The sequence below is a fragment of the Emys orbicularis genome, chromosome 13 (assembly GCF_028017835.1).
Source record: "Emys orbicularis isolate rEmyOrb1 chromosome 13, rEmyOrb1.hap1, whole genome shotgun sequence".
In the NCBI taxonomy this organism is placed as follows: Eukaryota; Metazoa; Chordata; order Testudines; family Emydidae; genus Emys; species Emys orbicularis.
In genome coordinates, this window is record NC_088695.1 from 7689151 (window position 1) to 7713513 (window position 24363).

Sequence of the window (24363 nt, forward strand, 5' to 3'; positions counted from 1 at the left end):
CACTGCCCCTGGACACTGTATGGCCATGAGTCATCAGTTAATGGCAGATGTGACTTTGATCTTTTTCTTGATGGGGCTTTTGTTTTTCTTTCTCTTGGGTGGGTTCTTTTGCAAGTTTCACCCATATTGTTCTTCAGCCATCAGGGTGGTGCTGGCAGCTGGTCTTTGAGATGAACTGGCCTCAGGGACTGATCCCATCACACACCCACATTCACACTTTTATATGAAACACACACACACCTAACTTTAAACAGAGTTTCAGTTACAATATGGAGTTGCTTTAGTTACAATGTATCAGTGGTTTAAGATGGGGATTTAGTTACAATATGAAGGTACTTTAGTTACAATGTATTAAAAAGCAAAGAGTTACAGTAACAGATTCTTCCAAAGCAATTCTTCATAAGCTACTAACACATAATTTGTCCAAAGGTGGTTAACACTGTTTCATTTATAAAAAGACAATTTCATTAATAATAAAAGGTGGTTTCATTACAGTAATTTCATTGCAAGTATGCAGAGCCATATTGGTAGGTGTAATTTATTAAAAGGGTGATTTCATTCTTCAGCCCTACAACCTGGCCCGAAAGTGTTAAGAACCTTGCAGGCTATTTGACCCAGATTTCAACCTTTAGAGACATGTTAGAAAAGTCTGTAAATGGTATTTGGGACCATTCCAAGTTATATAGATTAGAACTTTGAAATGTAAACTTGTATTGTTAAGAAAATGGAAGAAATAGCACTGTGGTTGATTAATCATGATTAACTCAAAAATAATTGTGGGTAGAAAAATTAATCTTGATGGATCACATTGTTAAATAATAGAATACCAATTGAAATTTGTTAAATTTCTACATTTTAATATCTATTGATTTCTATCACAACAAAGCATAGAAAGTTTACAGTGCTCACTTTATATTATTTGTATTAGAAATATTTGTACTGTAAACATGAAAAGCAAAAATAGTGTATTTCAATTCACCTCATACAAGTACTGTAGTACAATCTCCCTATCATGAAAGTGTAATTTAGAAACATAGATTATTTTTGTTATATAAGTGCACTCAAAAATAAAGCAATTAAAAATTTTAGAGCCTAGAAGTCCACTCAATTCTACTTCATTTTCTGCCAACCGCTTAGACAAACCAGTTTGTTTCCATTTGCAGGCGATAATGCTGCAAGTGAGAAGAGGCAATTTTATGACACTGTTGCAGCTGGAGTTGCAAGGTATTTACATGCCAGATGTGCTAAAGATTCTTCTGTCCCTTCATGCTTCAACGACCATTGCTTAGCCTCCCTTCCCCCGGCCTGCTATACCTGCTGCCCATGCTCAGACTAGAGCTGATAATTCTTCAGCTTTTCAGCCTCTTTTAGGGTCTGCGGTGAAAATTTTTCATTTGCCAGTGGGGTTGCCTACTCTCCTGGACTAGATGCCATTTGCAGCAATGGCGCCTGGCCTGGGAGAGTTGGAAATCTTATCTGACAGGGAAATCCCCTGTGGATGGCATTTCCCATTTGCCTGCCTCCTGCCGAAGGAGAGTCAATTGGCATTTATTTATGTTTTGAGGTTCTCCCACGGACATAGCTGTTATCACCCATTGGGGTGGATTAATTCACTCTCTTGCAGGTGCAGTACAGAAAACTGCTCCCTGTAGGAATGTGCTACTTATGATGAACTGAGCATGCTCAGTAATATCTGCTGAAGCCACTGCCCTTCACTCTGCCCTTACTAAGCGTAAGATTGTGCTGACTGCTTTTTACAGGGGTTAAGAGGGGCAAATTGGAGGAGAAGGGCAGCCAGGATCTGAGCAGGGGGCAAAAATTGACTGGTCAGGGGGTCATGCACCTGACAAACACCTGCCAGGAATGGTCTAGAAGATAATACTTAGTCCTGCTGTGAGTGCAGGGGACAAGAAAAGAGTGCAGGGGACAAACTGCTATCTGTAGTCATTTGCTACAGCAGAGAGCAGTTTTTTTTCCCAATAGCAGTTTCTTACAAGTCAGTTACAGATCAGCAACTGGTACAGGTAGCACATTCCTACAGGGAAGGTTCCTATCTCTCATTGTGTGCAGAGCAGGGGGAAGCCAACCCATGCTGCACTGGGGGCTGGGACAGCCACACCTGGGAGGGGGGAGAGAAAGGGGGAACTGAAAGAGGGCTGAAGAGGGGAAGGGGGTGTAGATAAGGTGCGATTGAGGGGGGATGAGGGATGGGTCAGGGGCAGATGCAGGAGGCAAGGAATGGCTGACGGGGGCATGGGGTGATGCAGGGGAATTAGGGAAGTCTTAGGGGCCAGATGGGAACAGGGCTACAATAGAGGGACACTCTGAATCGGGGGGTCACTGTGAAGAAAAGGGGGGACATGGGGAGAGGAGGCTGCAGGGAGGCTGTGAGAGCAAGAGCAGACTGGCTGGGGAAGGGAGGGAAAGAGGGTGGGGGTTGGGGAGAAGGAGAGGCAAAGATACAATGGCAGCTCCTCCACCCCATGGGGCAGGAGTGGGGGAGGGGCTGCCCCACCCAGTCAGGGAAGCTTTGGGGGTTTGTGGAGGCTTCTGCCTAGAGGCTCAGAAGCTACAAGGCAGGTGTCCAGACTAGAGAGGAAAATAGCATGTAAAAAGTAACCGTTTCAACTATTAAAATTGTACTGGTAACATGTTAAGGAGTTCACAACATGGGCATCTGCCCACCATCCCGGCTGCCACCATGACTGGTTTAGCCTTGCAAAGCACAGGCGTAGCGGCTGGAATTGCTCTGGGCCCAGTGGAATACTTTTTAGACTGTCTGTGCCCCCTCCCGCCCCCTTGAGGTGGGGCTGGGAGAAAGACCATGGCTCCGGGAGAGGGGGAGTTGGGATGCAGACAGGGGTAAGGAGCCTGAGGCTGGACGTGGAAGCTGATGAAGTCATCTCCATCTTACTGGCATTTCCCTCACCCCCACCCACCATGGGATGTCCCAGTCCACGGCCTGCATCCTGTGGAACCCTGGGGGAGGGCAGGGACAGAACTAGGTCAGCAGCCAGAAGTGCTCAAAGATCAGGAGTCTGCCCCCCTTCCCCTCCAATCATCTTACAGAGATTATCAAGTGGGGGGGCTTTTTATTTGCCCTCTGGATTTGCACCTATACAGGCACACTGGGAAGAAGGTCCTGTCACCTAGAGCCTGAGGGCATGTGGCCCCCGCCAGAGCATGTGTCTGACCCGCAGAATCCCTGCAGCACAGCCAGGGCCTGAGCAGGAGGCCTAATCCAGAGGTGGGCAAACTACAACCCACGGGCCACATCCAGCCCGCGGGACCGTCCTGCCTGGCCTGCGAGCTCCCGGCTGGAGAGGCTAGCCCCCGGCCCCTCCAGCTGTCCCCCCTCCTCCGCAGCCTCACTTCGCCCTGCCACGACGGCGCGCTGGGCAGGAGAGCAGGGAGGGAGGCACACCCACATCAATGATTTAATTGTGGCCTTGCACAACGTTGTGCCACAAAAGATTGTGTCTTCACTAAATGGAAAAATGGTCTCAATAATTGCCGGTGACACTACTGACTGTGGACACCATGAACAGATGTCCGTTGTGGTGCGGTATTTTGACCATGAAAAACATAGTCCAGTTGAACATTTTGTGTCTGTTCAGAGACTATTAACAGTTGATGCTCAGTCTATTTTTGACCAGTTAAATGACGTCCTTGGCATTCTTAAAATTGACTGGTGATGTCCGTCTGTTTTGATGGTGCATCTACTATGTCTGGATGTACTGCGGGAGCTCAAATGAAAAGTAAAGAACGAAACAGTGAAATACTCTATGTACACTGCTATGCGCATTGTTTGAACCTCGTCCTAGTAGATGCGTGCACTTCAAGTGAACAAAACAGAACTGTCTTGGATTTTTTTGGTGTTATTCAGACTCTTTATGCCTTCATGGAGGGGAGTCCTGTGCGACATGCAGTAATGGAGAAGATTTCACAAGAAGTAGGATCCTAAGATTTTGAAGTCACTGTCAAACACAAGATGGGCATGCAGAGCAGAAGCAGTGGCTGCTGTAAAACAAAACTACTCCATCATTTTACAAGCTTTACTAGAGATTATCGAAATAACTCACTTATCCATGAACTAAATTCATTCCAGTTCATCTTTGCCCTTCACATGATGCACTCTATTCTCCGGATGGTGGTAAAAGTGAGTAAGGCTCTTCAAGCTCCAGATCTCAATTTACTTACTGCAATGACAGGGGTGAAAAGCTTGTGTAACTCTTTGGCTGCGATGAGAAGTGGCCCAGAATATTTTCAATCTATTTTCAATGACAGTGTGAAAATGTGTGTAGAGAATGATATATCAATTCCCCCAGTTAAGAAGAGAAAAACGTCCACTCGTATTGATGACGCATTTGAGTCCCAGCATCACTTTGATACAAAAGAGGAGCTGGAGAGAATAACTTCATTTTACCCACTCCTAGACTCAGTGATTACCGGCATTGATCAGCGATTTGAACAGAAGACTTGTAAAATTGTGACTGCAATGGGAAAACTGCTGAGCTTAGACATTGGCAAGGACAATATGAGAATCATTGCCAACAAATTTAAAGTGTCCTTGGATGAGTTGGAAGCTGAAGTGGGATTGCTTCGGGGTTATAACGGATCTGTTCCTAAAGGTAGCATGACGAACACCACCAGAGAGTGGCTTGATTGGCTAAAGGAATCAGATCGGTCTTCCATGTTCCAGACCTTTTATAAATCTATTCAATGCTTTGCAGTCTTACCTGTTACAAGCCATTCATGTGAACGAGCCTTTTCGAAACTAGCACATGTAAAAAACAAACTAAGAAGTACAATTTCCCAACAGCGCCTCGACTCACTCATGATTTTGAACATTGAACAAGAACTGGCTTCATCAGTTAATTACAATGGTGTGATTGAGGAATTTAAGTCCATAACACCTGGTGAGCGACGTCTCATTCTCTAGGACAGGAAGATGAAGAAACCTTAATCTGTTTTGGTCAACTTGGGTTAGCTCATTATCTGGTTAAAGATAAAGATCATGAAAATTGACTGTATCTTTATATACGCCTGGTTATCGTTACAGCAAAAATTTGGTATTTCGTATCTCATTTTTTTAAATTTTGTATTTTTTAAGTAAAGTTTACATGTTAATTTAAAAAAACTAGTTAAGTTTTAGTTTCTTTAGTTTGATGAATAAATATAATATCCTTTTTGATTGAATATTCAATAAATGTTCACCTTAATATATAAATAAAATTCCCTGGGTGCACACCCTAATGAAATGTGCTGCACACGCGTATGCTGTGAACTGCCCTGACATTCCAGAGCCGCTGGTTGTGCTTCCCCGGTGCCCACAGAGTGGGGCTAAGAGTTTTCCTTTTGCCTTTCCCATTGTTTCCTGATTTCTTTTATTAGTTGCTGTTTAATAAATTGCATTTGTTCTGGGGTATAGACAATGGCCAGGGAAGAGGTCAGGGAAGAGTCCAGAGCGGAGGAAGTGCCCCGGAGTGGGGACGCTCTAGCCCGTGTCCTGAGTGGTCACAACCAGGGTGGGGGACGAGCCCCTCAGGAAGCCTGGGCCCAGCCTTGTCGGGGTTATAAGGACTTTGCCACACAGGGGAGTGGAAGGGGAGCCCGCAAGGTGAGGCAGGCTCTGGGTGAAGGAAGAGGGAGCGAGGACTCAGATCCTTCTGCTGTTCAATTCCACCGGGGGGTGTTTAAATCAGGAAAGTTCCCCGCAATAGCAGGACCATTTCCCCGCTTACCTCTGTGCATGTTTACTGGTTTCTCCTAAAGTTCATTAAGTATTTTGGTAAAAAGTGTCAGAGTGGTGTGGAAGAAGCGAACTCCATTCAGGTTGGAAGCAACAAAATCAGAGACAGCTTTATTCAGGACATGAAATTGCAAGGGAAGAACACAGTATTTTAGGAAAATGTGACACTCATTCCCCGCCTAGATGAAAGACGGTTCCTCCCTTCTGACATTAGAGCCTGTGAGTGGAACAGGAGCCGGACACAGAGATGCTGCATCGCGATGGGTTGATCGCTAGGACCCAGCAGCAGCTGGGAGGCGGCTCTGGGGGGAGCGATCGCTGGGGTCAGACCCGGCAGCAGGAAGTGACTCGCAGCCGCTGCGGTGACTCTGGCTCCTGGCGAGATCCCCGAGCCCCGGCGGCTGGTGCTGGGAGCCCGGAGCCCTGGCTGCAGCCGGGAGAGGGGAACCTCCCCAGGAGCCTCTCCCAGGGCAGAGCCCCCAGCCTGACCAGGGCCCTTTCCCGGCCCGGCCCCTGCGGGCCCCGCTCGGAGGGAAGGTGAGAGAGACCCGCCCCCCCCCAGCACACCCGGGCTGCAGGGGGAGGGTTTGGCCCCAGGCTGCTCCCAGCGGAGCTGGCTGCGATTCTCGCCCTGGGCCCAGGAAAGCTGCCGCCAGCTCCAGGTGTGTGCGGGGCGGGGGCAGGATCCCGTTACCCCCCATCCCCCCCCCCATCTGCTGCTTTGTTTCCCTGCCCCTGGCCGCGCTGGTGCGGACGGAGGCTGCAGCTCCGGGAGATCTGAGGGGGGCAGAATGTGAGCAGGGGCCAAACTGAATGCAGGGTTTGGGGCCCTATCTGGGAGCTGGGGAAGGAGCGGGGCCCAGGGGCACAACCAGGGCGGGGGGCAGCACAGGCGCTGCATCTAGGCTGGTGGGGCCCTGCCGCACCCCCTGGCTTGAAGGGGTTTCCATCCTATCCACGTTTTACAGTTTGGTTCAATGGCTCAGTGCCCACCAGATTGTCTCAGCCCCCCTGCCTGGGGCTGGGAGCCGGGGATAAGAATGGGGTACAGCCGGCGGGGGGTGAACTTGGCAGGGCCGGCGCAACCCATTAGGCGACCTAGGCGGTCGCCTAGGGCGCTGTGATTTGGGGGGCGGTGACCAAGGCGGTTTTTCAGTGCCGGGACCTTCCACCGCCTCTGTGGGGGGCGGCATTTAGGGGCGGGACCTTCCGCTGCCTAGGGCGGGGGAAAACCTGGCAGTGCGCCTGAACCTAGGGCTGAGGGAGGAAAGCTTCCCCCCCCCCCCCCCCACTGTAGAGGCAGGACCCAAGCCCCTGAGCACCACCCAACTTCCCCTCCACCCGCTGAGTATGTGGCCTCAGGCTCGGAGCCCAGGAAGGGCGCACAGCCCCAGCCTGAACCCCGGGGGCAGCCTAAGGAGAAGCCTGACACGTTCCCCCACATGGGCCGTGCACCCCACCTCCGCAGTCAGCTGTGACTCTCAGCCAGCTTGGAAAACAGAAGGTTTATTGGTCACTGGGAACACAGCATAGAACAGAGGTTGTTGGCACAGAAATCAGGAGCATTCACAAAGTCCATCGGGGGGGAGGGGGGAATCCAGAGTCCCGAGTCCTGGACTCCCCTGTGAGTCCCAAACCAGGAGACTGACCGCTTCCAGCCCCCCATCCCCAATGATGCCCAGCTGCCCCTCCTCCGTGCTTTCTCTCTTTCCCACGAAAACAGGTCACCTGGTCTCCCCCTCTCTCTTTGTTCTCCAACACCTTCGGTTGGCTGCCTCCTTGCAAAGGACCGTTTTCGGCCACTGCTTGCCAGGATACAGAGTTTTGGCCATTCTCTATGCCCAGGCAGCCACTCTGCAGTCACACCCGCCCTCCAGAGGTCTCTGCAATGATCACACACCTGTATCCCACCAGCTTGATATTTGAGTAACACATGGGGAAACTGAGGCACACACTCGGTATTCAGAGAAAACATTCAGAACATTCCCGCTTCATCACACCCCTCTGAGACCAGCCCAGGGGCACTTTCTCCAGTGGCTGGAACCACTCTAACCATACCAGCCCCTGAGCCTGAGCCTGCAGGTGATGGAGAGACCTGGGGAAAGGGCTGGAGCTGGGCAGCGAAATGACTCTGCACAAAGGGCCCCTTTCAGGGACCAGCTGGAGAGTTTGGCCCCATTTAGAAGGGACTTGGTGGGCTTAGTTCTAATGGGGGCCGGGAGGGGGGCTGGCTGTGGAGGTAATGAACTAACTGGATTTTTCCTCAGCATGGCAGAGTCATAGAATCATAGCGTCTGTCTGTAGGGAGAGAGCCTGGGGGGAATTGGGGAGTGACATGGACTCAAGCCCCTTCTGTAATCTCTCCCATCACCCCTCTTGCCCCGACAGGCTGAGGAATCACATCCACGTTTGTTCCAGATGGGCCCATCTACCAGGAGACAGGGCAGGGAAATGGCTGTGATGGAGCCGGCTCAGGTAGGGGAGTTTTAGGGAGCTTTTGGTGGTGGGGGAGGGGTATTGCAGAGGGGTTAAACACACAGGGTGGGACGAGGTGTGATAAACCTGCTGGAACATGATCAACTTGGGCCTTATTTTCTGAACAGGCCCATTGGCGGCAGGTGTGGGGGAGGGGAAACATTCCCCCATTTCTGAACCAGGAAACACCCTGCTGAGCAGGTCTGGGGAAACTGACCAGACTCCCAGTGCTGGAGCCTGACCCCACTGGCCAGAGGCTGCTGTGAAATACAAATGGAAGCTGTTGGGATTTCTGTCCCTGTCCCCAGCTCAGAGCTCTGCTTCCCGTATCAGCCTGTGGCTGGCAGGCGTGTGGGAAATGTGCCCACCTCTCTCTGCTGGGGGGGACAACGAGCTCTCATCTTCTCGTTACCCCCTGAAGCCTCCTGGCTGCTCTGAGCAGGGTGGAGGGAGGATTCTGCTTCTCTGGCCCTCCTCCCCCATGACTAGTGGGATTGCGGCTGGGGCAGCAGGTTCTGAGTAGGGGACTCTTGTTGTTTCAGATGCCAGTGACCTTCGAGGAGGTGGCTGTGTATTTCACCCAGGGGCAGGGGTCTCTGCTGGACCCCGCTCAGAGAGCCCTCTACAGGGACGTCATGCGGGAGAACTATGAGACGGTGACCTCGCTGGGTAAGGGATTCCTTCCCCCTTGGTTATTGGAAGCTTGGGGCGGAGGGGGTCTGCGTGTCTGACACCGGTCAGGTTCTTCCCTCATCACTCTCCAATGAGACCAGGGTGTCAAAACCTAAGGCACATACTAAATCATCCCCACCCGACCCCCCTAGTTTGCAAGGTGGAAAAGCCGTGTATTTTCCTGTCTGTGTTGTTCCTCAGTCACTCACAGAATTCCTCTTCTCCCTCCTCCTTGGTAACAGCTCCAGCCTTGTGGAGGGCTCTGAGCTCCACAGGTTTAGAAATAGGCAGGGGTTTAACACTAGAGCTGGGTGTGCATCACAATTCCTCTCACCTTGCCAGATGTCTGCCTCCCCCGAGGGGGCTCAGTGACCACGTTCCCGTCCTCTTAGATTCCGCAGCACAGCACAGGGACAGGTTCCACTCACGGAATGTCCTTTCTGACAGACGCTCTCTCAATCCTCCATACACCCTGATCTGGTCTGATTTCACTCCCTGCACAGGATTCCCCCTTCCCAAACCAGACCTGATCACCCGGCTGGAACGAGGGGAAGAGCCGTGGGTGCCCAATCTCCAGGCCTGTGAGGAAAGTGAGAACCCGAGAGGCACCCACACAGGTGAGGACTGACACTCAAACCATCTGGTGAATGAAGGAAAAAGTAGAGAATCCCAAAAATGTAGTATCAATAAGTGCCCTCAGTTCTTCCTCACCTCACCCAGGGCAGGGCTGCAGTCAGCAGATATCAATGACATCGCTTTCCACGTGTCCTGTTATCTGCAGGAGTTTCCTTCCCAACTTTCCTTCTCTGTGAACGTTTGGGTGGGAAGTGGAGACAGAATCCAATTGCTCCATCTCTGCAGCTTTAGTATGTTGGGTTTTCCCTTGCTGCTATTCCTCTTAATTTCTCCCCAGCACAATGACTTCTGTCTGGATTCTCTCTCTCCCAGCAGGTGATGAGAGAGTGAGTGAGACCGAGGAGGGAAATCAACAGCAGGAAGTTACTGGGCATGGGGAATCACAGGGAACCTTTGTGGGAAGACCCCATAAGTGCTTAGACTGTGGAAAAAGTTTCATACGGAGGTCAACCCTACTTGATCATCAGGCAGTCCACACTGGAGAGAGACCCCATAAGTGCTTAGACTGTGGAAAAAGTTTCATACGGAGGTCAGACCTTGTTAAACATCAGGCAATCCACACTGGAGAGAGACCCCATAAGTGCTTAGACTGTGGAAAAAGTTTCATACGGAGGTCAACCCTACTTGATCATCAGGCAATCCACACTGGAGAGAGACCCCATAAGTGCTTAGACTGTGGAAAAAGTTTCATACGGAGGTCAGTACTTGTTAAACATCAGGCAATCCACACTGGAGAGAGACCCCATAAGTGCTTAGACTGTGGAAAAAGTTTCATGCGGAGGTCAGACCTTGTTAAACATCAGGCAATCCACACCGGAGAGAGATCTCATAAGTGCTTAGACTGTGGAAAAAGTTTCATACGGAGGTCAGGCCTTGTCATACATCAGGCAATCCACACTGGAGAGAGACCCCACAAGTGCTTAGACTGTGGGAAAAGTTTCATACAGAGGTCAAGCCTTCTTATACATCAGGCAATCCACACCAGAGAGAGACCTCATAAGTGCTTGGACTGTGGAAAAAGTTTCATACGGAGGTCAACCCTACTTGATCATCAGGCAATCCACACTGGAGAGAGACCCCATAAGTGCTTAGACTGTGGAAAAAGTTTCATACGGAGGTCAGGCCTTGCTAAACATCAGAAAATCCACACAGGAGAGAAATCCCATAAATGTTTGGACTGTGGGAAAAGTTTCACACATAGATCATATCTTATGGCACATCAGGTAATCCACAGAGCTGAGAGACTCCACAAGTGCTTAGGCTGTGGGAATAGTTTCATTCAGAGGTCAGACCTTGTTAAACATCAGGCAATCCACACCGGAGAGAGACCTCATAAGTGCTTAGACTGTGGAAAAAGTTTTATACAGAGGTCAGCCCTGGTCAGACATCAGGCAATCCACACTGGAGAGAGACCCCACAAGTGCTTAAACTGTGGGAATAGTTTCATTCAGAGGTCAGACCTTGTTAAACATCAGGCAATCCACACCGGAGAGAGACCTCATAAGTGCTTAGACTGTGGAAAAAGTTTCATACGGAGGTCACGCCTTGTCAGACATCAGGCAATCCACACTGGTGAGAGACCCCACAAGTGCTTAGACTGTGGGAAAAGTTTCATACGGAGGTCAACCCTACTTGATCATCAGGCAGTCCACATTGGAGAGAGACCCCATAAGTGCTTAGACTGTGGAAAAAGTTTCATACGGAGGTCAGACCTTGTTAAACATCAGGCAATCCACACTGGAGAGAGACCCCATAAGTGCTTAAACTGTGGGAAAAGTTTCATACGGAGGTCAACCCTACTTGATCATCAGGCAATCCACACTGGAGAGAGACCCCATACGTGCTTAGACTGTGGAAAAAGTTTCATACGGAGGTCAGTACTTGTTAAACATCAGGCAATCCACACTGGAGAGAGACCATAAGGCCATAAGACTCTGGGAAAGGTTTCAGAAACAGATCAGCCCTTCTAAACATCAGGCCATCCACCCCCGAGAGAGACCCCTGTAAGTGCTTAGACTATGGAAAAATGTTCTAAATAGAGGTCATCACTCGTTTTACATCAGAGAATCCATGCAGAGGAGTGACCCCGTAACTGCTTAGCCTGTGAAAGACATTGTAAATGGAGATCAGAACTTGTTTCAAATCAGGCAATCCACACATGAGAGAGACCCCATAGGTGTTTGGACCATGTGAAAAGTTTCACACAAAGATCAAATCTTATAACACTCAGAGGATCCACACAGGAGAGAGACCCCATCAGTGCTCAGACTGGAAAAAGTTTCCTATATAGGTCAAACCTTGTTAAACATCAGCTAATCCACAAAGAAGAGAGATCTCATAAGTGCTTAGGCTGTGGGGAAAGTTTTATATGGAGCTCATCCCATGTTTTTCATCAGAGAATCCATACAGGAGACCCCATAAGTGCTTAGACTATGGAGAATGTTTCATACCGTGGTCAAGGCTTCTTAATTATCAGGCAATCCACAAAAGAGGGAGACTTCGTAAGTGCTTGGACCGTAAGAAAGGTTTCAGAAACACCTCAGCTCTGACTGGTTTAGCCCAGGAAAGCACAGTGGGAGAGGCTGGAATTGCTCTGGGCCCACTGGAATGCTTTTAGAGTAGGGGCACGGTGCCCCCCCTTATCCCTGTCTGTGCCCCCTTACCCCCTTCAGGTGGGGCGGGGAGCAGGGCCATGGCTCTGGTAGGCTGCAAGTCGGGACGCAGACATGGGGTAAGGGGCCTGAGGCCGGCTGTGGCAGCTGATGAAGTCATCCCTGTCATACTGGCATTTCTCCCGACCCCCGGGGGAGCCCCAGTCCATGGTCTGCATCCCGTGAAACCCTAGGAGAGGGCAGGGACAGAACTAGATCGGCAGCCAGAAGTGCTCAAAGATCCCGAGCCTGCCACTCCCTGCCCCCCCAATGGTCTTACAGAGATTACCAAGTTCGGAGGCTTTTTATTTGTCCTCTGGATTTGCACCTTTCCGGGGACACTGGGAAGAAAGGTCCTGTCACCTAGAGCCTGAGGGCATGTGGCCACCACGAGAGCATGTGTCTGACCCACAGAATCCCTGCAGCACAGCCAGGGCCTGGGTAGGAGGCCTGGGACGTGGGAGGGACAGACTGTGAACTGCCCTGGCATCCCACAGACGCTGTTTGTGCTTCCTTTCCTTTCACCTTTCCCATTGTTTCCTGATTTCTTTTATTAGCTGCTGTTTAATAAATTGCATTTGTTCTGAACTATAGACAATGGTCAGGGAAGCGTCCAGAGCGGAGGAAGTGCCCCGGAGTGGGGACTCTCTAGCCTGTGTGGTGAGTGGTCACTATCAGGTTGGGGGGCGAGCCCCTCAGGAAGCCTGGGTCCAGCCTTGTTGGGTTTGTAAGGACTTTGCCACACAGGAGAGTGGAAGGGGAGCCCTCAAGGTGAGGCAGGCTCTGCGTGAAGGAAGAGGAAGCGAGGACTCAGATCCTTCTGCTCTTCGATTGCACCCAGGTGGTGTTTAAGTCAGGAAAGTTCCCCACAATAACGGGACCATTTCCCTGCTTACCTCTGTGCATGTTTACTGGTTTCCCCTAAAGTTCATTAAGTATTTTGGGAAAAAAGTGTCAGAGTTGTGTGGAAGAAGCGAACTCCACTCAGGTTGGAAGCAACAAAATCCGAGACAGCTTTATTCAGGACATGCAATTGCAAGGGAAGAAGACAGCTGACAGAGAGCATCTCTGCCTCAGTTTCTTCAAAGTACAAGCAATATCACACAAGCATTTCTACATTTTAATGGCATGCATTAATTAAAAACATCTGCAGTTTGTTTATGTTATGTCCTGCCCATTCTCACTTCTGTTCTCAAAACATCGCTATCTCAAGGCTGGCTCACGCTGACTCTACTGTTTCTTACTCACTTCTGATGTGAGCCCTGCTGCTACAGGTCTCGCAATATTAGGCTAAGACTTAACATGTATGTATATTGTAATATGGCACAGGTTAAATGATTAGTTACTTACTGAGATCATTTCAGTACAGGTAAAATTTCCAGTGGCAAAACACACTCTCTGAGTATGAGTCTGATTATTTACTAATTGGGTAACCAAAACAACAAGGACCCCTTCCCCCGATATACTACAGACCCCTGGAACGGCCATTATATCAACCCCTTTATAAAACCTTAATTTCAAATTCTTGAAGCTCATTTGTAGTGATGTCATATACTTTTATCTCCTTTGACCAGTCTGTTTCCATTCAATTGTTCGCTTATATGGGATATCCTGAACCTTAAAAATAAACCTTTTCAGACAATATTTAAATAAATCACTAAAGTGTGAAGGCCTTGGCCATTGGGTTATATCAGATATATGGCATTGTCTGTATTTGGATGTATTACAGGGGTAATAGTGCACTGTAGGAGATGGCAGGGGCAGTGGCAACAAGGTGCCTTTGGTATTTGTCATTTAAAATCGAGTTAGGTAGGGCAATACATGCTGAAGGACTTATCCAAAAACACAGGGCGCAGCCTGTGGAATAAACCCCCAAATCCAATCAATACCACATTCCCAAGCATGGGTCCCACAAGTTTCTTCCTGCCAGTGTGTAATTTTTTGTTTCTTCACCAGGGTCAGTCCTGCTTCGACCGGAGGTACAGCCACCTGTAACCCCCTTTTTTTCCCTCTTTTTATACTCACAAACATGCTGCCCGGGCTGGCTATGCCCGGGGGGTAGGAGAGACAGAGAGAGAGAGATGGGCAGGGCCGGCTCCAGGGTTTTGGCCGCGCCAAGCAAAAAAAAAAAAAAGCCGCCATCGCGATCTGCTGCGGCGATGCGGCAGGAGGTCCTTCGCTCCGAGCGGGAGTGAGGGACCGTCCGCCGAATTGCTGCCGAATAGCTGGACATGCTGCTCCCCTCCGGAGTGGCCGCCCCAAGCACCTGCTTGCCAGGCTGGTGCCTGGAGATGGGCAGGAGGTTATCCTGTACACAGGTTGTACGCTAGAGGTACGCTACAAAAATCTCCAACTTGCTTTCGCTCTTGGGAGGGCTGTTCTTTTACACCCTGGGGTCTCCTGGAGTGTCTCTTTCAGAGACCCTTTACTCGGTATTCCAGTCCAGGCCAGCTGACTGTGGCTTCTTCACCGTCCCCAAACCACATCGGCTCCAGGGACACGAAGCTCAGATCCTCCTTTCGCTGTTTCGTCTGTGTTTTCCATTTCTGCAGCCTCTAAACTTTGTTGTTTTCAGTGCTTGGCCTGGTCTGTCTCGATTCTTGCCCTTGAACACAAAGCAGCTTTTCTCCTTATCTCTAGACCAAGCTGCCTTTTCAAATTAACCCTTTCCTATCCCTCCTTGCTTTCAGCCTTAACTAATTGGGGATATAAAGAAGCCGAGGGGTTAACAAAAAATAATTTGGGTAGGGAGTCATCTGGATCCTTTTTAAATCCTACACTTTGTGTCTTAGAGAGTACCTCTTAAGACGTATGATCCCATTTGAATGGAAGGTACCTTCTAGTGGGAATTGCAGATGGATCATCACACATGTAAAAATTCCAATTCTCTAAGTACTTACAAGTCCTTGGACTGATTTCCACCCATTCTCTAAGCGTGTGGGGGTGCCCTGTCCGCTGCAACAGCTCATAAACTAAGACACGTCTCTATCCTGCCCGCTGAGTGCAGCGGCTCATAAAGCTAAAATCACCACACCACTCCTCGGGCACTCACACAGGAAAGATTATCGAGGATATCCACGACCCTCCTACACCTTCCTTCAGCAAAGAGCATCAGCTAGTCTCAGAGAGACGGTGCTGCATAGTCTAATTGACTCCGGTGAGCTGATCAGATCAGTCAGTGATTCATGCGGGGAGGAGGGAAGATGGGGTCACACAATCCTAGAGCCAGGCAGACCCCTCGCTGGACGATGCCAGGCAGATAGAGCCACCTTAGTCAGAATCTTTTACCGATCCACTAAGATGCAGCCACCGAGCTTGCGTTAGTTAGAGATATCCCCCATCACAAGCTTTTGGCTTCGCAGGGAGCTCTGAGCGTCTTTCGATGACCCTCATTCACACTGGTTGGTGCACACACACACACACACAGGCCTCTATTCCTTCATACCCCGATGCGTCATTTTTTTTTCTTTCTCTCTCTCTCTCAACTCAGTAGGTCTGACCTAAGCCACACATTGGCTTACCCTGGGGCAAGAACACATTTCCCAGCCCCGCGTACGCATATCACTGACCTTACATGGGGCAACCAATTCCCCAACACCGTTCTGCGTCTGATCTTGTTGCATAAGCAAAAGTTCGCATGGCATGGGCCCACGGGCACAATCGTGGCGGGGGATGGTGGTGGCAGAGGTGCTGGATCTAGGCTGGTGGGGCACTGCTGCACCCCCTGGCTTAAAGGGGTTTCTCAATGGCTCTCATTCCGCCCCCCACACACACTGTACAGATTGTTTCAGCACCTCTGCCTGGGACTAGGAGCCAGGGGGAAGAACGGGGTACAGCCGGCGGGTGGTGAACCTAGGGCTGGGGGAGGCAGGCTGGGAACACAGCATAGAACAGATGATGTTAGCACAGAAATCAGGACCATTCAGCAAAGTCCATCTTGGGGAGAATCCAGAGACCAGATCCGGCCCTGGGCTCTCCCCGCTGAGTCCCAAACCAAGAGACTGACCCGCTTCCAGTCTCCCATCCTCAGTGACGTCCGGCTGCCCCTCCTCCGTGCTTTCTCACTTTCCCAGGAAAACAGGTCACCTGGCCTCCCCCTCTCTCTTTGTTCTCCAACATCTGGGGCTGGCTCCTTGCAGAGGACAGGCTCAAGCCATTGCTTGCCAGAATAGAGAATCCCAAAAATGTGGTATCAGTAAGTGCCCTCAGTTCTTCCTCATCTCACCCAGGGCAGGGCTGTAGTCAGCAGATATGACTGACATCGCTTTCCACCTGTCCTGTTCGCTGCAGGAGTTTCCTTCCCATGTTTCTTCTCTGTGAATTTTTGGGCGGGATGTGGAGGCAGAATCCAATTGCTCTGTCTTTGCAGCTTTAGTATGTTGGGTTTTCCATCCGTGCTATTCCTCTTTCTTTCTGCCAGGCACAATGACTCCTGACTGGTTTATCTCTCTCCCAGCAGGGGAAGTGGAGCCAGAGGGGACCTTTGTGGGAAGAGCTGAAGAGAATTTTTCCCAGTGCTTGGAACAGGGAGAAGAGTGGGGAAATTGGCACAGGTCAGAGAGGCTGCTGGGAAACCACTCAAGGGAGCAAATTGATGAATCTATTATATGTGGGGAAGGATACAGGGATCCCACAGCCCAGCAGACAACCCCCAAGGAAGACAAACGCTATGAATGCCTTGGTTATGGGAAAGGACTCGTTCTGAAACCACAGCTTGTTACGCCTCAGGCAATTCATACTGGAGACAAATCACTTCAGTGCTTGGACCATGGGGAAAACTTCAATAACTGCTCAGATCTTAATAACCATGGGAGAAGCCACACAGGACAGAAACCCTATCAATGCCTTGAGGGCAGGAACTACTTGAATTGGAAGGTAGCACTGATAAGCCACATAGGAGAGCGACTCCATAAGTGCTTAGACTGTGGAAAAAGTTTTATATGGAAGTCAGACGTTGTCAGACATCAGGCTATCCACACAGGAGAGAGACCCTCATAAGTGCTTAGACTATGGAAAAACATTTAAATGCAGGTCAGCCCTTGTTTCACATTTGACAATCCACACAGGAGAGAGAATCCATAAGTGCTTAGATTGTGGGAAAAGTTTTATGTGGAAGTCAGGCCTTGCTAACCATCAGGCAATCCACATAGGAGAGAGTTCCCATAAGTGTTTGGACTGTGGGAAAAGTTTCGCAAACAAATCAAATCTTATAACACATCAGAGGATCCATACGTGAGAGAGACCCCATTATTGCTCAGACAGTGGTAAAAGTTTCATACGCACGTCAGACCTTGTTAGACATCAGGCAATCCACACGGGTGAAAGATCCCATAAGTGCTTAATTTGTGGGGAAAGTTTCATACTGAGGTCAGCCCTTGTTTCACATCAGAGAATTCACACAGGAGAGTGACCCCACAAGTGCTTAGACTGTGGGAAAAGTTTCATACAGAGGTCAAATCCTACTTAGTCATCAGACAGTCCACACTGGAGAGAGACCTCATAAGTGCTTAGACTGTGGGAAAAGTTTCATACGGAGGTCAAATCTTGTTGAACATCAAGCAATCCACACTGGAAAGAGACCCCATCAGTGTTTAGACTGTGGAAAAAGTTTCATACAGAGGTCAGGCCTTGCTGTACATTGGAGAATCCACACAGGGGAGAGACCCCATCAGTGCTCAAACTGTGGCAGAAGTTTTATACAGAGGTCAACCCTTGTTAAACATCAGGCAATCCATACAAGAGGGAGACCATAAGTGCTTGGACTCTGGGAAAGGTTTCAGAAACAGATCAGCCCTTCTAAACATCAGGCAAAAGACAGATAGTGCTTAGACTGTGGAAACACATTTCAAATAGATGCCAGCCCTTGTTTTACATCAGAGAATCCACCCAGGGGAGAGACCCCATAACTGCTTAGCCTGTGGAAAGAGTTTTATACGGAGATCAAACATTGTTAAACAGCCAGCAATCCACAGAGGAGAGAGACCCCAAAAGTGCTTAGACAGTGGGAAACATTTCATAAACTGATCAGTCCTTGTTTTAAATGAGAAAATCCACCCAAGAGCAAGACTCCGTAAGTACTTGGACTGTGGCAAAAGTTGTACACTGAGATCACCCCTCATTAAACACTGGAGAATTCACTGGAGTCTTGTTTGAGGGAGAAGGCAATATGGCACATTTAATTTGAACACAGAGAAAGCTACTAACACATAATTTGTCCAAAAGTGGTTAACACTGTTTCATTTATAAAAAGACAATTTCATTAATAATAAAAGGTGGTTTCATTACAGGAATTTCATTGCAAGTATACAGAGCCATATTGGTAGGTATAATTTATTAAAAGGGTGATTTCATTCTTCAGCCCTACAACCTGTCCTGAAAGAGTTAAGAACCTTGCAGGCTATTTGACCCAGATTCAACCTTTAGAGACATGTTAGAAAAGTGTTTAAATGGTATTTGGGGCTATTCCAAGTAATAGAGACTAGAACTTTGAAATGTAAACTTGTATTGTTAAGAAAATGGAAGAAATAGCAGTGTGGTTGATTAATCATGATTAACTCAAAAATAATTGTGGGTAGAAAAATTAATCTCGATGGATTAAATAATAGAATATAAATTGAAATTTGTTAAATGTTTTTGGATGTTTTCCTACATTTTAATATCTATTGATTTCTATCACAACAAAAAATAGAAAGTGTACAGTGCTTACTTTATATTATTTTTATTACAAATATTTGTACTGTAAACATGAAAAGCAAAAATAGTATATTTCAATTCACCTCATACAAGTACTGTAGTGCAATCTCCCTATCATGAAAGTGTAACTTAGAAACGTAGATTATTTTTGTTATATAAGTGCACTCAAAATAAAGCAATTACAAACTTTAGAGCCTAGAAGTCCACTCAGTGCTACTTCTTTTTCTGCCAATCGCGTAGACAAACAAGTTTGTTTCCATTTGCAGGCAATAATGGTGCAAGTGAGAAGAGGCAATTTTTTGACACTGTTGCAGCTTGAGTTGCAAGATATTTACATGCCAGATGTGCTAAAGATTCCTATATCCCTTCATGCTTCAACGACCATTGCTTAGCCTCCCTTCGCCCAGGGCCGGCTCTAGGTTTTTTTCTGCTCCAAGCAAAAAAAGTTTTGGCTCCCCCCCGTGCCCATCTGCTGCCCCGGCCCTGGGTTCTGCCCCCCCCCACCCTCCCACACCCCCTGCCGCCCCAGCACTGGGCTGCCCCTTTCCCCCCACCCCCCTGCTGCCCCATCCCTGGGCTCTCCCCCCAACTTGCACCCTCCTGCCGCCTCAGCCCTGGGTCACTGGTAACTTGCTCCCAGGGTGGGTCATTCAGCAGGAATTTTGGATGTGCACAGAACACAGACAGGTTTGGTTCCCATATGGTTACAGAACTGCAGTAAAGAGGCACCATTTTCAGCTTGTGTCATTGGAGGATATCTGGATACATATTATAAGACTGTCCTACATAAATGAGGAAAAGTTGAGGTGCCTTTATTATTCTTTTGTTCCACTCTTTGTTTCTATGGGGAATTTGCCAATGTGATATCACTGTCTTCTTTTCAAACAAATTAAACTAAAAAAAAAAAAAAAAAAAAAAGGCAATGGCTGTTGAAAATAGCAATTCCAGTCCTAAAACCCACTGGGAAGCATTTCTTGCTCAATTTTATCCTACTTTTTCTACAGCAAGTTACAGTGGATCAGTATATTTCATTTGGGAGAAATGAAGTAACAGCTGCCCAAATTGAGCTTGAGCAGTCCTGAATTTTGAGGTGTTCAGATCTGGAAGGCAGGTGCTAGATTCCCTTTCTGAATATTAGCTAAATCTGGAAAGGAAAAGTCAATTTCTGCTTCCATGGCTCAGAAGTGGAAATCCTCCTAAGTGCCTGATACTGTATCTAAAGCTGCCCAGGTCCTCTAGCAGAGCCTCCCCTCCCTTACTTTTCATTTTAAATGCTAGTGGGATCCACATACCTCCCTTACTAGGCTTCAGATAGAGAGGAGCACTGTCCATTTAGTCCACCCAATTCCTTTTTTGGGGGTTGCAAGGTGAGGTCACACCAGTATCCCTAATCCAGTCTGGGGAAGTCTTCTGAAGGGGATATCTGGGGCAAAGCCTTCTACTCCTTGGGCATACTTCTTCCCCATTCACAGGGCCACCCCTTTCAACTCACAGCAAGCTGCAGCATGAGGTCTCAGCTACCTCACTCCCTACCCCTCCCTTTCCTGTTGATAGCTGCCAAGGGATTGCTGGGAAATGTAGTTCTTTCCCTGCTCCAGGGATAGCTCTATAGGCAGGGAGCTAGGCAAGGAACTACAGCTCCCAGGGTCCTGCGGGTTCTCAGCGCCCATGCTGGATCCCCAGCTGCTCAATGGCTCCGCTTCTGCAGGGTTGTGAGAGGGGAGGAAGTGAGTTAAAAAAAAAAAAAGAAAAAAAAAAGGATGGCCCGAATGCCGCCCTCTGCAAATGTGCTGCTCAAAGCACCTACTTGTTTTGTTGGTGCCTAGAGCCGGCCCTGGGTGGGAGGGGAAAATAAATCTCACTTATACATTGTCTGTCCTGGGATGGTTGTGAGGCTGCAAGGATTTTGGTTCCATTTGTCAGGAAGGAGTTAAAATTCAGCCAGCAGAAAAGACAGAAACTGTTGAGAAGCAAGGACATAGTTTCTGTCAATACATGATAACTTAGTTCAGCTTATCGGTAAGAAGGAACAAAGCTTGTGCCCATGGAAAGCGACAGTTCAGTGAGGAAAACAGGATCGGACCCAGACAAGCAAGCAGGAATATTTCAGTAGCACAAACGGCACTGACAATTGATAAGCTTATATGGTTAATGCCCACCCAGTAACTTAGTTCTTAGAACAGAATAAACCCTCCCTTCACAGCCCACTGGATATCTGTAAGCACTCATCCCTACCCCCCCACACCCCGCCTCCTTCCCCGGCAAGGTAGTCATTGATGTTTGAGGCAATTAGGATGACCTCTATATGTACGTACTGTTCTTATTTTTATCTTTGTTCAGGGTTCTCTTTTGACTTGTAACAATGTCTGTCTCTGTATGTACAGATAAATGCAAATGAATTGATAAGTGAATGTATATAACTGGCCACTATAGCACCATATCTTTGAAGCTGCTTGTCAGTCTTGCTGGTACCATAAATAAACCCCCTTCGGTATTGTCTGTGCTTGCCTGATCCTTGGGGGAAAAGAATCTTTTTGCCTAACACATTGCTGGGAGATGTCTGAATGACAGAGGAAAGAGATGATTTCAGACCTTTTTATATTAAATACCGGAGTGTGTCTCGGTGTGTTTCTCTATCATAATTAAAACATAATTCTAGGAGATCAGAGTGGGGACGCTGTTATAAATATAAAATCCTTAAATCTCACCTCTTTTCTCCTTTCCCCTTCCAGACACTCTGCCGTCTGCACTAGAGACAAAAAGAGGAGGATCCCTAGGAGCACACAGACAGGGTTAGTATGCAGCTTAGATTGTTTTTAAATTATGAGAAAATTCCAGAGAAAACATCTTCATGAGATTGTAGCTAAAGTTACCAACAAACTGACAGCGGCCATGACACACAGCCCTAAAAATACACACATTAAACAGCGAGGAGAGCCACACTGGAATATGGGGGACTAGGGGCCAATGGCCCCCCCAATTTCAAAAGTGGGATGTCCAGCCCCCCCTACTTTTTAACTTGGGCATAGTTTGAGGGAAGGGGGCCATGTTGCCCCCCCACACACACACACTGCAAGCCTTGGGCAGGCATGGAGCATTGCAGGCAATGGCAGTGCAGCTGATCAGCTCCCCTCTGTGTAGCACAGCCCCTGCCCGTGGCACCAGCCTCTTCCCTCCCAGTCCTGGCCCCTCTCAATGGCTCCACACCTGCTCCTCTTCCCGTAAGGCCCTGCCCTCTGGCCAGAAGCTAGAGCCTGTTCTCCATCTGCCCTGGGTGGTGCACTCTGGGGAGCAAGGATATGTACCGGGGTCTGATCTCAAGGCCCCTAGACCTCAGCCCAGGCCAGGTGGAGCATCAGGGGCTCTCCACAGGGGCCAACGTTCGCAGCCTGGTCAGGGGTCAGGGCATTGTTGGGAAGAGGAGAAGTAGGGTGGGGCCATGGAGGGGGTGGGGCCAGAGGTGGCTCGAGGTTTTTTGCTGCCTCAAGCATGGCAGGCAGGCTGCCTTCGGCGGCTTGCCTGGGGGAGGTCCCCAGTCCCACAGATTCGGCGGCGTGCCTGCAGGAGGTCCACCGGTCCCGCGGATTCAGTGTACCCGCCGCCGAATTGCCGCCGAATCCGCGGGACCGGCGAACCTCTCGCAGGCAAGCCGCCGAAGGCAGCCTGACTGCCACCCTCACAGGGACCGGCAGGCCTCGCCCCGCGGCTTGCCGCCCCAGGCACATGCTTGGTGCACTGGTGCCTGGAGCCGCCGCTGCCTTTGCCTGGTTGGGGGGTCATGCAGCTGACAAACACCTGCCAGGAATGGTCTAGATAATACTTAGTCCTGCCATGAGTTCAGGGGACAAAAAAAGAGTGCAGGGGACAAACTGCTATCTGTAGTCATTTGCTACAGCAGAGAGCAGTTTTTTCCCAATAGCAGTCTCTTACAAACCCGTTACAGATCAGCAGCTGGTACAGGTAGCACATTCCTACAGGGAACAGTTTCCTATTCGACACCCACCAGCTACCACTGTGTGCAGAGCAGGGGGGAAGCCAACCCATGATGTGCTGGGGGCTGGGACAGCCACACCTGGGGGGAGCTGAAAGAGGGTTAAGAGGGGAAGGGGGTGTAGAAGGGGGATTGAGGGAGGATGAGGGATGGGTCAGGGGCAGGAGGGGGATGCAGTGGGCAGGGCAGGGTGCTAAAGGGGGGATGGGGCAATGCAGGGGAATAGAGAAGACTTATGGGCCAGATGGGAACAGGGCTGCAATAGAAGGAAACTGTGTGTGTGTGTGTGGGGGGGGGGGGTCACTGTGAGGGAAAGGAGGGATGTCGGGGGGATTGGGGGGTAGACTGTGAGAGCAAATGGAGACTGGCTGGGGGAGGGAGGGAAAGAGGGTAGGGGTCGGGGAGAAGGAGAGGGAGAGATACAAGGGCAGCTCCCCCAACCCACGGGGAAGGAGAGGGGGAGGGGTTGCCCTACCCAGACAGAGGGGAATTCTTTTACCGCAAATATCACTGAAGCATTGGAGGTAGGTGGAGGTTTCTGCCTAAGGGCTCAGAAGCTGCAAGGCAGGTGTCCAGACTAGGGATGTAAATAGCACTTTAAAGAAGTAACTGTTTCAACTATTAAAATTGTATTGGTTAAAGGAATTCACAACACAGGCCCAGCCCAGGATCCCGGCTCTCGCCCCCACCCAGCAGCCCAGCTGCGGCCATGACTGGTTAAGCCCGGCAAAGCACAGGGGGAGAGACTGGAATTGCTCTGGGCCCAGTGGAACGCTTTTTAGAGTAGGGGTGCAGTGCCCCCCCTTATCCCTGTCTGTGCCCACCCCACCCCCTTGAGGTGGGGCCGGGAGCAAGGCCATGGCTTTGGGAGGGTGGGAGTCAGGATGCAGACAGGGATAAGGGGCCTGAGGCTGGACATGGAAGCTGATGAAGTCATCCCCGTCATACTGGAATTCCCCCGCCCTCCGGGGGTGTCCCAGTCCATGGCCTGCACCCCGTGGAACCCTGGGGGAGGGCAGGGACAGAACTAGGTCAGCAGCCAGAAGTACTCAAAGATCACGAGTTTACCACTCCCTGTCCCCCCAATCAGTTACAGAGATTACCAAGTTCGGAGGCTTTTTATTTGTCCTCTGGATTTGCACCTTTCCAGGGACACTGAGAAGAAAGGTCCTGTCACCTAGAGCCTGAGGGCGTGTGGGCACCACCAGAGCACGTGTCTGACACGCAGAATCCCTGTAGCACAGCCAGGGCCTGGGCAGGAGGCCTGGGACGTGGGAGGGACAGACTGTGAACTGCCCTGGCATCCCACAGACACTGTTTGTGCTTCCCCCAGGCCCGCAGAGTGGCAGTACCGGCCCGCTTTTCTTCGCCCCCCTGCTCTCTCCTGCGGATACCAGCATGGACTGGCGGGGACCCTTCGGGGGTGGGAGCCATCAGCGTTAGTGCACAGCTGATTTCACATCCATTGGACTCAGAGAAATCCCTTTGCTGTG

The 24363-nt window shown here is 49.6% G+C and overlaps 1 protein-coding gene across 1 annotated transcript; it reads left to right on the forward strand.

The window, feature by feature from the left end:
* Positions 1 to 8862: 8862 nt before the first annotated feature.
* LOC135887358 (zinc finger protein 189-like) lies at positions 8863 to 14181 on the forward strand. The gene is made up of 7 exons (XM_065415132.1): positions 8863 to 8896; positions 9403 to 9516; positions 9851 to 9861; positions 10171 to 10758; positions 10843 to 11107; positions 12208 to 12266; positions 14143 to 14181. The coding sequence occupies exons 1-7, from the start codon at positions 8863 to 8865 to the stop codon at positions 14179 to 14181; spliced, it is 1110 nt and encodes a 369-aa protein (XP_065271204.1).
* Positions 14182 to 24363: the final 10182 nt, after the last annotated feature.

What these genes read in the sequence shown, in the direction of transcription:
- LOC135887358 (XM_065415132.1), top strand. Translation starts at nt 8,863, where the DNA reads ATGCGGGAGAACTATGAGACGGTGACCTCGCTGG. An exon ending in CATATCTTATGGCACATCAG is followed by an intron (nt 10,759 to 10,842) that starts GTAATCCACAGA and finishes GTTAAACATCAG; the next exon opens with GCAATCCACACCGGAGAGAG. An exon ending in ACATCAGGCAATCCACACTG is followed by an intron (nt 11,108 to 12,207) that starts GTGAGAGACCCC and finishes TACCCCCTTCAG; the next exon opens with GTGGGGCGGGGAGCAGGGCC.